Source organism: Lissotriton vulgaris, chromosome 4_1, assembly GCF_964263255.1.
Source record: "Lissotriton vulgaris chromosome 4_1, aLisVul1.2, whole genome shotgun sequence".
Lineage (NCBI taxonomy): Eukaryota > Metazoa > Chordata > Amphibia > Caudata > Salamandridae > Lissotriton > Lissotriton vulgaris.
Genome location: NC_141691.1, coordinates 1,722,959,670 through 1,722,972,605, shown reverse-complemented (window position 1 = coordinate 1,722,972,605; position 12,936 = coordinate 1,722,959,670). Strand labels below are relative to the sequence as shown.

At 50.0% G+C, this 12,936-nt stretch overlaps 1 protein-coding gene across 3 annotated transcripts in view; it reads right to left on the bottom strand.

The window, feature by feature from the left end:
- Positions 1-5,666: 5,666 nt before the first annotated feature.
- Positions 5,667-12,936, bottom strand: part of ESRP1 (epithelial splicing regulatory protein 1) — a 384,375-nt gene continuing 377,105 nt past the window's right edge. For 2 of the 3 annotated variants that reach the window (XM_086966011.1, XM_086966012.1), the window contains exon 15: positions 5,667-6,280. In XM_086966011.1, coding sequence (XP_086822137.1) covers positions 6,260-6,280 — 21 coding nt within the window. In that variant the 3' untranslated portion in view covers positions 5,667-6,259. The remainder of the gene's footprint in view (positions 6,281-12,936) is intronic. The other variant, XM_086966013.1, reaches the window with a different exon arrangement.

Below are 12,936 nucleotides of genomic sequence, written 5' to 3'. Positions count from 1 at the left end.
AATATAAAGGCAAAGTATAAAACTTTGATCTTGAAATACACTTTTTAAAATGTTAATGACAGTCAACATCATACTGACATCGATAAGTGTAGAAAATATCGTTAAGAGCATGCAAAGTACAAAGCAGTGCGTCTTTTTTTTTATTTAAAAAACATACAAAATATTTAAGGACCCGGCCTTTGTCGGCAGTCAATTACATGAATGACTGGAAGAGCAGTAAAAAAGATAAGGCAAACAGATGTCTTGAGCATGAACCCGCAGCATTGGCACTGCACTGGGGCAACGCACTGAAGCGCTTCTAATGAATGCCATGGGCACCTTTGATGGGCGAGGATTATATGAGGGTTCTCCCAGAGACCTGAAAACAACGGGCATCTAACAATTCGGTCGATGAGGGTAAATAGGAACCTTGGTGAGTCAAAAGACAGAAAACAGAAGCTCGAGGCTATGGACAGTGCCAGGGAGTGGACCGGTGTGGTGTTCTGAAGCTCGAGGCCGGGCAGTGCCAGGGAGTGGACATGTTTGGTGTCCTGCAGGTTGATGCTATGGACAGTGCCAGGGACTGGACCGGTGTGGTGTCCTGAAGGTTGAGGCTGGGGACAGTGCCAAGGAGAGGACAGGTTTGGTGTCCTGAAGGTCGAGGCTGGGCAGTGCCAGGGAGTGGACAGGTTTGGTGTCCTGAAGGTCGAGGCTGGGCAATGCCAGGGAGTGGACATGTTTGGTGTCCTGAAGCTCGAGGCTGGGCAGTGCCAGGGAGTGGACATGTTTGGTGTCCTGAAGGTTGATGCTATGGACAGTGCCAGGGAGTGGACAGGTTTGGTGTCCTGAAGGTTGATGCTATGGACAGTGCCAGGGAGTGGACAGGTTTGGTGTCCTGAAGGTTGATGCTATGGACAGTGCCAGGGAGTGGACAGGTTTGGTGTCCTGAAGGTCGAGGCTGGGCAATGCCAGGGAGTGGACATGTTTGGTGTCCTGAAGCTCGAGGCTGGGCAATGCCAGGGAGTGGACATGTTTGGTGTCCTGAAGCTCGAGGCTGGGCAGTGCCAGGGAGTGGACATGTTTGGTGTCCTGCAGGTTGATGCTATGGACAGTGCCAGGGACTGGACCGGTGTGGTGTCCTGAAGGTTGAGGCTGGGGACAGTGCCAAGGAGAGGACAGGTTTGGTGTCCTGAAGGTCGAGGCTGGGCAGTGCCAGGGAGTGGACAGGTTTGGTGTCCTGAAGGTCGAGGCTGGGCAATGCCAGGGAGTGGACATGTTTGGTGTCCTGAAGCTCGAGGCTGGGCAGTGCCAGGGAGTGGACATGTTTGGTGTCCTGAAGGTTGATGCTATGGACAGTGCCAGGGAGTGGACAGGTTTGGTGTCCTGAATGTCGAGGCTGGGAACAGTGCCAGGGAGTGGACAGATGTGGTGTCCTGAAGGTGATGCTATGGACAGAGCCAGGGAGTGGATCAGTGTGGGGTCTTAAAGCTCGAGGTTATGGACAGTGCCAGTGAGTGAACCAGTGTGATGTCCTGAAGGTCGATGCGATGGACAGTGCCAATGAGTGGAACGGTGTGGCGTCCTGAAGCTCGAGGTTATGGACCGTGTCAGGACCGGTGTGGTGTCCTGAAGCTCGAGGCTATGGACAGTGCCAGTGAGTGGACCGGTGTGGCGTCCTGAAGCTCGAGGTTATGGACAGTGTCAGGACCGGTGTGGTGTCCTGAAGGTCGAGGCTATGGACAGTGCCAGGGAGTGGACCGGTGTGGTGTCCTGAAGGTTGAGGCTGGGGACAGTGCCAGGGAGTAGACAGGTGTGGTGTCCTGAAGCTCGAGGCTATGGACAGTGCCAAGGAGTGGACTGGTGTGGTGTCCTGAAGTTTGAGGTTGGGGACAGTGTCAGGGAGTGGAGTGGTGTGGTGTCCTGAAGGTCGAAGCTATGGACAATGCCATTGAGTGGACCTGTGTGGTGTCCTGAAGCTCGAGGTTGGGGACAGTGCCAGGGAGTGGACCGGTGTGGTGTCCTGAAGGTTGAGGCTAGGGAAAGTGCCAGGGAGTGGACAGGTGTGGGGTCCTGAAGGTTGATGCGATGGACAGTACCAAGGAGTGGACAGGTGTGGTGTCCTCAAGGTCGCGGCTGGGCAGTGCCAGGAAGTGGACAGGTGTGAGGTCCTGAAGGTTGATGCTATGGACAGTGCCAAGGTGTGGGCAGGTGTGGTGTTCCGAAGCTGGAGGCTGGGGACAGTGCCAGGGAGTGGACAGGTGTGGTGTCCTGAAGGTTGAGGCTGGGGACAGTGCCAGGGAGTGGACAGATGTGGTGTCCTGAAGGTGATGCTATGGACAGAGCCAGGGAGTGGACCAGTGTGGGGTCTTAAATCTCGAGGTTATGGACAGTGCCAGTGAGTGAACCAGTGTGATGTCCTGAAGGTCGATGCAATGGACAGTGCCAGTGAGTGGACCGGTGTGGGGTCTTAAAGCTCGAGGTTATAGACAGTGCCAGGAAGTTGACCAGTATGGTGTCCTGAAGCTCGAGGCTATGGACAGTGCCAGTGAGTGGACCAGTATGGTGTCCTGAAGCTCGAGGCTATGGACAGTGCCAGAGAGTGGACCGGTGTGGTGTCCTGAAGCTCGAGGCTATGGACAGTGCCAAGGACTAGACTGGTGTGGTGTCCTGAAGTTTAAGGCTATGGACAGTGCCATTGAGTGGACCGGTGTGGCGTCCTGAAGCTCGAGGCTGGGGACAGTGCCAGGGAGTGGACCGGTGTGGTGTCCTGAAGGTCGAGGCTATGGACAGTGCCATTGAGTTGACCGGTGTGGCGTCCTGAAGCTCGAGGCTGGCGACAGTGCCAGGGAGTAGACAGGTGTGATGTCCTGAAGCTCGAGGCTATGGACAGTGCCAAGGAGTGGACTGGTGTGGTGTCCTGAAGTTTGAGGTTGGGGACAGTGTCAGGGAGTGGAGTGGTGTGGCGTCCTGAAGGTCGAGGCTATGGACAGTGCCATTGAGTGGACTGGTGTGGCGTCCTGAAGCTTGAGGCTGGGGACAGTGCCAGGGAGTGGACCGGTGTGGTGTCCTGAAGCTCGAGGCTGGGGACAGTGCCATTGAGTGGACCGGTGTGGCGTCCTGAAGCTCGAGGCTGGGGACAGTGCCAAGGAGTGGACTGGTGTGGTGTTCTAACATCAAGGCGCAAGACTTCCATTAAACTAGCAGTAATATCTAAATGGTGTGAGCGAAACTGAATTACGGTGGGTAGAAAGATTTAAAATGAAGATGTAGCTAGTACCAGTGGGTCCATCTGGTCGAAAACATCCTGCGGGAGGCTCATGAGAGAAAGGAACATTTCATTGCTGTTGTCTACTTTCAGAATCTCAACCCACCAAGGCAGGGTTCAAGTCATGCATGGAGTCGGTGAGAACTGGGTAACTAAGGGAGACCATTAATACCAGACACTGTGCAGCTGAACTTCACAAAGTGGTGCCTAAACCCTGCTTTGTGAGGCAGACACAAAGAAGGCAAGCATGTCCTTCTGGTACACTTAGAGGCTTCTTCACCTCTAGGACGCAGCAACAGCATCGGTCATAAGAATTGCAGCATAGGGGATCTCACACCTGGAGAGGCAAGGAAAAGTGCTCCTCTCATGCAGGACTGGTCAGTATCTCCAAAGGGAAGCCGATGCTGGGGGTTAAACAAAAGCTATGGACCATATAAGAACTGGCTGCATGATGCATGGCCAGTCAACACCCATGGCCATGTCTGAACTGTGTGGACTAGTGTGTCTAACAGTACTCAGGCCATATAAGGCTATGTAGCAAAGGCGGAGTCATGGGGAGGGCAAAAAACTGTAGGGAGCGCAAGGCTTTGGTCTTACTTTCTGGTCTCATGACTGCAAGGATAGCTCAGTCATTGGAGGATCTGCTGTCGAGTTTCATGCAAGACCTTGAGCTCCCAGCTCTGCGTTAGGACAAGACGAACTTCATCATTCTCAGGAATCAAAAATGTATTTATTGAACCAGAAGTTTATCTCCTGGCCTCGCCCTTTCTTCTCTGTGCCCTTCTCTTCTCTTCGGAGTAGCGTTTTGAAGTGACACAACAGTGTTATGCGCTACATTAGTGATCTACATGAAATAACATAACTTTACTTCTTCAGTTATTTGTTAAAATGTGAATGTACTATTTTCAAGCCGTCCTTACCTCCAACCAATATCCATTGATCCATGCACCGCTCTTATATAATACCACACAACCAGCCTACTTACCTCCCGTGAGCAGCGAGCAAGGTGCCACTGTGTGAAAGTGGGAGTAATATAATCCAAATGCAAGCCACACTAGACAAGGCGGCTACTAGGTGCAGGACTCATGATGCCGGTCTTCCCTAGCTGCTCGAGCATGTGGTCAAGGGTCCCTCGTAGCTCTACCTCCGCCTTCAACAGTAGGCGCACAGACCAATGTCTATTAGAGAGAGGCTTGAAAAAGAGGCCAAGCTGTATACCCTGTGGAGACGGAGAAGGCAGAATCGAGCCTTGGTTTCACTTAAACAGTGACTTCATGTCATCTCCTGATTCCGCTATCACCCTCACCGTCCACCGACCTCACATTGGTGCCACTGCCACTACTCGTCGAATGCCTACCGGCCACCAGATACCAAATTCCAGCTACCCACAATTCACTTCTGCTCTCCCCACTGACGAATCTGCATTTTGCTGATGACAACTCCATGAATAATGAACTTACCTCATCCCCTCCCATTCTTTTCTCCTCCCCTGGTCACAATTGTTTTTTACATAATACGTAATGACTATATGGTGCTCACAGTCAAGCCTCAATGTTTAATGAGCTGTAGGAAATAAACCAAAGTTCCCACTTTTGCCCGGAAACCTAGAAACTGCTGAGATTGCAGTGGATTAAAGAAATTAAAGAGTCACTGGTGAAGAGCAGCATCTAGAAACACTGTTTCTATCTGAATGGTCACATAAAAAACAAGTTCCCTGTTCACCCTGGATCTTCTCTGGTAAAGGTACATTAAACAAGCACAGGAAACCCTTGTGACGCCAATCTAAGGGGACATTGGGCAGGAATGGGCTACCCCTGAGATCATGGCGCAAGCCCAGGTAGGATGGGCATAGCAACTATTTTAGGAATTGCATCGGTCTACACAAGGCTACTTTAGTCCAGCGGGCATGGCCTGACGAAGCAGGGCATCCTTTGAGACTTCAGGTAACCCACGGCAAGTGTAAGTTTCTTCAGGAGTGCGACGGTGCACACATATGAAACAAAGTAACTCTTTCTCACGGATCCCGATGGGGAGTGACTGTGCGCCGGGTCTGAGCGCACATCAAGCAAGAGCGACACCGCCAGTCCCTTCTTCAGGCCAAACTGCATTGAGCTGTGATTAAAAAAAAATAAGAAGTTCCAGAACATTGTGGAAGAAATGTGATATTTTGATAAATCAGCGGTTTACTGTATATAATTATTATCCTATGAAAATCGCAAGAGAGGCCCATGCAGGGACGTAACGCGGGGCCTCATTGGCGCAAGAGGCCCCGCCCCCAACCCTTCAGAGCCCCCCATTCAACCGCAGGCCAATTAATATGTCTGAGGCCTCTTGAGGGCCCCTCTTCACATTGTGCGAGAGGGGGTTAACACAACACATACACCAGAATGCAGTCTTCCAGAATCTCAGGCACTGCAGTACATTATGTGAAGAACAGCTTTAGTGTTTGTGTGGAGAAAGGACTTTTCTACAAAAGCAACAAAGGATTTCCATGAATTAAACAATATTGCAAGACAGGCATGGGTGACGTCTGTCACAACAAACAATTGTAAGACGACATGAGAAACAGGATAAATTATTTGTGTACATTTATAGCTTGCATAGTTAATTATCGCTCTCTCAGCACATATATATATATATATATATAGAAAAGTACACAGTCAAACACAAACTATAAACATAAAGCCAGTGATGCCTTCGGCACACTTGACAAAACAAATATTTCGCTTTGGCATGGTTTTCAAAAAGTAACATTCAATCTTGGCATTTAAACATACCAGACAATAAAAACGGCATTTGTGCTTTCTTAAAACTTGTGCCTATTAAATTAGTGAAAATATGAAAAATGTCCATCCAATGGGGCCAGCTCAGCAAGGATGGTTGAGCGCCCAGAAGGTGCAGTGCTACAGGCTTCTCCCTCCATGATACTGACAAGTCTTCTCTTGATTGGCTGATGGTAGTGCTGGATATGTGATGCCCATATCCGGAGAGGTAGTGCAGGGTTATTCATCAGTGTCAATGATCCGGAAGTACCTGCTAAAGGATAAAAAATCATTCAGTGTACCATATGATTTCTCGAGCTCTTGTTTATAATGTTGTCATTATCAAATAATTATGTTTTTGCTTCAATTCCAATGTATTGTTTATGCAAAGTGAGGGATTGTAGAAAGTCATGGCAGAAATGCGAATTGTCAGGGCCAACTACTGTGTCACATTTTCGCTGTAAATCTTTTCTCTGAGGCTATACCCCTCGTGTATTGATAGAAGGAACAGTCAAACAACAGAAGATGCAACCACTAGAAGAAGCAGCCTCTAGAACATGCAGCCACTAGAAGAAGCAGCTGCTAGAAGAGGCACCCGCTAGAAGAATCAGCCACTAGACCGCGAGCTACCAGAAGCTCCCAGACACCAGCAGCGGCTCCCTTTCATAACAAGTGGTGGGGCGGGGGGAAGGGGAGGAGGTGAGGGGGGGGGGGGGGGGTAGAGGGAAAGTAATAAATAACAAATCAAAACACTTACCTGCTGCTGCGCTGCCGGCCAATGTATAGGGAGTCTTCTGCTGAGGTCCCTGCACACTGCGCAGGCTCCTAGACACCAATCAAGACGCTGCTTTCATGAGAGCAGCACTGTGATTGGCCTGAGCTGGCTCGTTTAACGCTCGCTTAGGTCCTAGGAGCCTTTGCCTCTACTCCACTCAGCTGTACGATACAGAGAGATCAAAGTGTGCATGACGGTTTGGACAGCCTTTGATAGCCGGCCAAACCGTCATGCGTACTTTACACTGTGCACTACTCTACACCCTGCACTTGTCACATGGCCTGCACCGCCCAGACTTGGCTGACTGCAGCAGTAAGAAAAATACAATGATAATAAAATAGTTTTATCCTCATTTTTCCCCGTTTCTGTCTCCTGCCTGGCACTCGGCAGGGGGATACACCCTCATCAACACAAAGGTAGCACTGGAGGCTACCCACAGAGTAGCCACCTACTCAAGAGCCGAGAAAGCGCGGTTGAAATACCAACACAGTCTCCCTCAAGAATTGCTATTGGAAGAAATGAGACTGACCTCATCTTCTTGTGTATCTGCTGTCAGAAGTGATGCTGTCCAGCCTATAGATGGTCAAGCAGGTCTTGCTGCTGTGGTGTAAGGCAGTCGCGTGGTTTGGTGAGGGTGCACAAGGATATGAGCGTGAGGGTTCTCCCTGTGATCTGGAGGCCAGAAAGATATTGGTGGCTCCGTCCTATTGGTCAATTTTAATGTAGTATTTCTTTGAGGTTTAGGTTTTGAGGTTTGATTCTGTTGCTTCTCCGAGTATTGGGCAGCTATTGGGGGATGCAGAAGAGTTGTTGATTTTCTTTGCCTTAGTTGGGCGTGAGGTGGTTGATAGTTCAAGTGTTTGTTCTGGGGGTTGCTCAGTTTGCAGCTCAGGCCGGAGTGTCAAAAAAGGTGATGAAGAAGGTCTAGAGCTTGAGTGAGAAAGGGGGAGCAGTAATGTGAGAAAGGGAAAGAGGGAGAGAAAAAGTATAGAACAGCCTACTGTAGCAAGATAAATATCGTATCTTTCTCTCTCTCTCCCTCAATATATATCAAAATATATATACACACACACACACACATATATATATATATATATATATATATATATATATACTTACACATATACATACATACGCACACTGCCCGATTACTACATCTTTTGCACACTTTGGATATGCATTCACAAAAGTGAATTCAGGATTTGTGTAAATGCACAATTTTGCCTTACTAGCTCGTGTAATGAATGTGTGATGCGGGACTACTCCTGGAAATAAAAAACTATTGAATATTTACATGAGTACTTCATGGGATGTTTATGAAAATGATAAAAGTTGAAATCTATAAAGAGAAGACGTCTAACGTTTAAATACGTGTTTGTGAATTAACTCTGTCGCATCTGGTCTCCAATTCAAGGCAGACAAATGAACTCACAATAGATCACAGTTCGTCCCCTGTCTGATGAACGAGCACATGAGAATAGATCAAAAAGACAACATTCTCTGTTTCTGACGAGGATGGATTCGTGGAATCCATCACTGCGGCAAGGGGCCGAAGCAGAATAAGACATGCCTCATCCTCTTCAGGTCTATGAATAATTTAGGAACATTTACTCAGAAATAGGTTCATGTTCCTGCTGGATAATGGATTTTTTAATCCCATAAGGAGATTGCATTATAATTGCAATCACCAAGGGAAACAGTGAAGGCAGAAACACAAAAAATGTGTAAGTGAACTATTTCCTTTAGCATCACCTCCTACCCTCTTACATAGCTCCCTCACGAGCCATGACCTACCCTTCTAACCTCGACCTCCATCCAAGCATTTTTCGGAGACAGATAGATGTTGTAAATTATATTACTGCGTGCCTGGACATTTCAGCTACCTATAAAAAGCTCTGAAGGGCCTAGAACAAGGCGCCTGTCAGTCCGCCTCATTTAATTTCAGGGAGGAAAAAAACAAAAAAAACAATTAAAGTGACCTTTCTTGGTTCTGCTTTCCAAAGTGCAACTCTTGTTAAGAAAAGCAGCTCCTCCCATGCTCGTGACGGAACCGTTCCGTCACGAGCCTCAGGTGGGCTTGTGCTGGTGACTGACCGGTTCCGTCACGGGTCGCTCGCCGCGCCTACGTGGCGCGAATTCTGCGCCTGCGCTGATGTTCTAAAGAGCAGGCGGGGTCATGACGGAACCGTTCCGTCACAAGCACAGCTCACCCGCGGGCCGTGACGGAGCGGTTCCGTCACGAGCACGGAAGCGACGAGCACCCCCGCCTCCCCCTTAGCGCTGCAGCGGAATAGCCGCCGCAGCGAAGGGGTTAAAGAAATGTTGGCAGTGTGTGCTTACTGAGACTTTGTGATAACTGAGCAAAGTGTGTTGACTGGGTCCTACAGGCAGACATAAGAGTGCACCGGAGGAAGACCGCCTCTTGTAAGTCCACTCCTGAAATAGTAAGACCAGCCTTAGTCCACGCAGCGTTTTGAAGAGTTGGCGACCTGGCTGGCAAGTGAACAAACTAGCAGAAGGCTAACTGAGGGCCGTTTTGCGTCACTGGAGTGAATTGGTGGCAAGTGGAAACCATTTCTCTGGCAGTTCTTTCCATCATGCACCACAAGTAGCGTGTGCTTCGGTACTCCATAGTACAGCGGCTTAAAATACATCAGAACTGATGCTACTGAACTGGGGTGTGGGGCAAGGCAGTGACAAGATGCAGCTGGCAGCCATCTTTTGACACCATCCACTACGTCATTAGCGGTCTCCCAAGTGATCTTGTGGTGCAGGAGAATAAGCCATCTATAGTGCACATCCAAGTGCATTTCTGACCCCTAGCCGCACACTGACCAATACATTGTTTTGCCATTCAACCCTCAGAGCCCAGACATACCCGAAGAGGCAATTTACACCGCTGCACTGTGAACATTCATCGGTTGTGCTCTGTGCTGGGATACCTTTCATCTCATCACAAGGTACACAGTGTTCTGGTTATACATGCGCCTCTTTCCTCTGTGGGTGTAGTCCATGTGGAAAAAGGTAGGGCTAGGACCTTTCTCAAGATTTGCCCGGCGCTAACCGCCCTTGTACCATTCAAGTTTACCAATCAATGAGGCAGGCGCCGGAGACCAGAAGGCAGGAAACAGAAGTTTTATTCCGACGGAGCAGAACACATCAGATCAGACAACAAGGTATCGTCTCGAGGTGCTCTAACAGCCTCTCGGAGGCCTGGCCTCTTATACACTGGTTTATGGCATGTGACCTTTCTTTATTACAATCAGAACATTGTGACATAGAGAAAAAGACATCCCCGTAATCCTCGTGTCAATACCACCCCCAGATACCTCCACAATAGAGGTCCTCAACCTGCTGATAAGAGGAGGGGGTCGTCACGTAGCTGAGTGTTCCGTCGAGTCTTAGGATGTGTGCGCCTGATCATATCACAGGGGGTGGGGAGGCCTGGATCAATAGAGGGTCCTTTGAAGGAGAGCGACCTCGTACAATAAGGGGCAGTAAATGATATCTGCCGGCTTAGGCGATGGCCTCAGACCTGTGTGGACAGCTGGACACGGGGGAAGGGGTCATCAAAGGAGTGGTATTCATGCCGCATGGACAATCGAGCTGAGGGAAGGTTTATCAACAGAGGGGCATTCATAGGGAGAGAGGAGGTGCTGGTCAGGCGCTGGTGTGACTCCCAAGGACAGGGTCATGCAGAAGGGTTATGCTCATGAGGGGGAGGGAGGGGGAGCCAGGGTGCGCGGAGGATGCTTGCTGGGTCAGAGGGGCGCGCTGGCGATCGATCGTGGACAGGGAGACCAGGATATCTAAAATGGCTGCTGTGCATGTCGTACGTGGATGACAAGCTGGCGCAGATGATGTTTAGCTCGCAAACTAAAATTCCACAGTCCTCCCTTTTAACATGTCTCGCCAACTTGTCAGTTTGGATTTATCCCCATAAGGCCACGTATTTCTACTTCATAGAGGGGGCTCATGTGCTCATTTCGGAAGTCCAAAGTCTTTGGGCACATACAGTTAGAAACAAGGCCGCACAAAGGGGGCAGACATTGGATACCTAAGCAACACCCACATATTATCACAACAGGTATCAGCACGAAGGAAAACAACTTCCAGCCCCAATTCTTCAAAGTGTCCCAAAACCAGCTCCCGAGCGACCATCCTTCTTGTTCTTGGTGAACCTCCGAGGAAAGTCTGTGGAGGTGCTCAATGGCTTTGTAGACTGAAGGCGAGTTATCTGGCACGTAGGTGCAGCAGCTAGATCCGATGATGCGGCATGCTCCTCCTCGGTCGGCTAGGACCACATCCAGGACAAGACGATTTTGGAGGGTCACAAGGCGGACCGCCTGAAGCTCCGCAGTGTTGTTGGCGAGGATGCCAGCCGTGATGTTGATCGTTGTTTCCACTGCATTGGTCAGGTGTCGGATAGCACGGCTGTTTGCCATTGGGCCCCACAGGGGAACAAGTCCCTTTGCTGCATCTAGGAACTGAGCTCCAGTGGAGTCGGCTTGTTCTATGTCATCTGCACGCCTCTGCCGGTGGTGGTTGGCAGGGGCTACATATGTGGGTGGAAGGATGAAGGCAATGTAGCAGGTACCTTTCCAACCTCTCGGGAGCCAGGTGTAAGCTTTGGTGCCACACACAAAGTACATGTTCGGAGAAGCAACAAAGGAAGGGGGGTCAACTGAGTCCAATGTTCTGGTGATCCGGCAGGAGCTGTGACCCACCAGTTGCGTTCCCTGGCCTTCCAGGCACACAAAACCGGTGACATTGATAACAGACAGAGCCACAGTCAGGGTGGCGGTAGTTTGTTTTTGCAGATGAGAGAAGGTGGTTCTGGCTGGATTGTGGAGTACCTGTACTTCGACTCGTTCTTTGGCTGGAATGTCTTTGAGGAAGGTGGCGCCTGCGAGCGCAGGACACAGGGCAGCAGGGGTCTTTCCGGTTCTGTTCAGCCAGAACCCAGAGTAGAAGTGTGAGACTGTCCGGCTGGAGGTGGCGTTGTCCTTGTGGCTCTCTTGCATGAGGATCAACCAGGCGAGGCAGGAGCCGTGAACTGAGAAAGGAGAAGGGACGAAGGGGATGGAGTGTCCTGTGGCATGCGGGAGCAACCCGCAGATCCAGCAGTTTGTAGCATTTGCAGCAAGGTTGTGTTGGTGCAACAGTTGCACGAAGGAATTGTTCCAGAATTCCCTGCGCCTTTCTCGGAGCTGAGGCGACAGAGAGATTAGGTGATGCTCTTTCAGGGGTGTTGGCTGTGCAGTAGGTAGCAATGCCTCATGAGCCGGTGTGCTTTCCTCCAGAATCCAGAAGGAGGTCATGAAGAGGAGACAGAAGAGTAAGACAATGAAGAGTGCGATTGTCTTTGATTTGTGCAGGTTGTCAGTCTTTGGATTTCTATACTGGGTATTTCCTGTTGCTTCCATCATCTTCTTATCTGGCGCTTCCATCATCTTCTTATCTGGCGCTTCCATCACCTTCAAGGGGCTCGGTAGTGGGCAGAACCACAGACTTCGTTTAGCTTCTCTCCCGGTAACCCTTGATTGTGTTTAGGTCACCGTTCTGAGATTTAACTTAGTCCGTGGCCTACTTAGCCGAAACTCCCTCCTTTCGACGCAGGAAATACCCTTTTCCAGATGGCACAGTGGGATCAGAGAATTTTGCAAGTTCGAGTGCCTCAGTATCGGAATAACAGTCCAATATCGGTCGATCTTTGCTCAGGAGCTCTTCTTGGGTGTTGACGTTTTCTGTCGTGGCCAAGTTCGCAGAGACCTTCCGGCAATGATGCGCGTGCAGCCAGTGCTTCTTCCCCTCCACTCGAAGCGCCGTTCGGGTGGTAATCAGCACTTGCCAGGGGCCCGTCCACCGCGGTTCCAGACTCTTGGTCCGCTGGAAATTTCGTATCAACACAAAATCTCCCGGCTGGATGTCATGGCCGGGGCCCCTGGAAGCATCGGGGATGGCCTGCTGCACCTGTTGATGAATGACAGACAACGTTTTAGTTAACTTGCACAAATAATCAGATAGTAGGACGTCTGGGACGTCATGAATGGAGGTCGGTTTGGGAGCAGTCCAGAGATTCATCGGTCGCCCAAACACGACCTCGTAGGGGGTCAAATGGTGCTTGGTGGGAGTGGAGCGCATCGATAACAAGG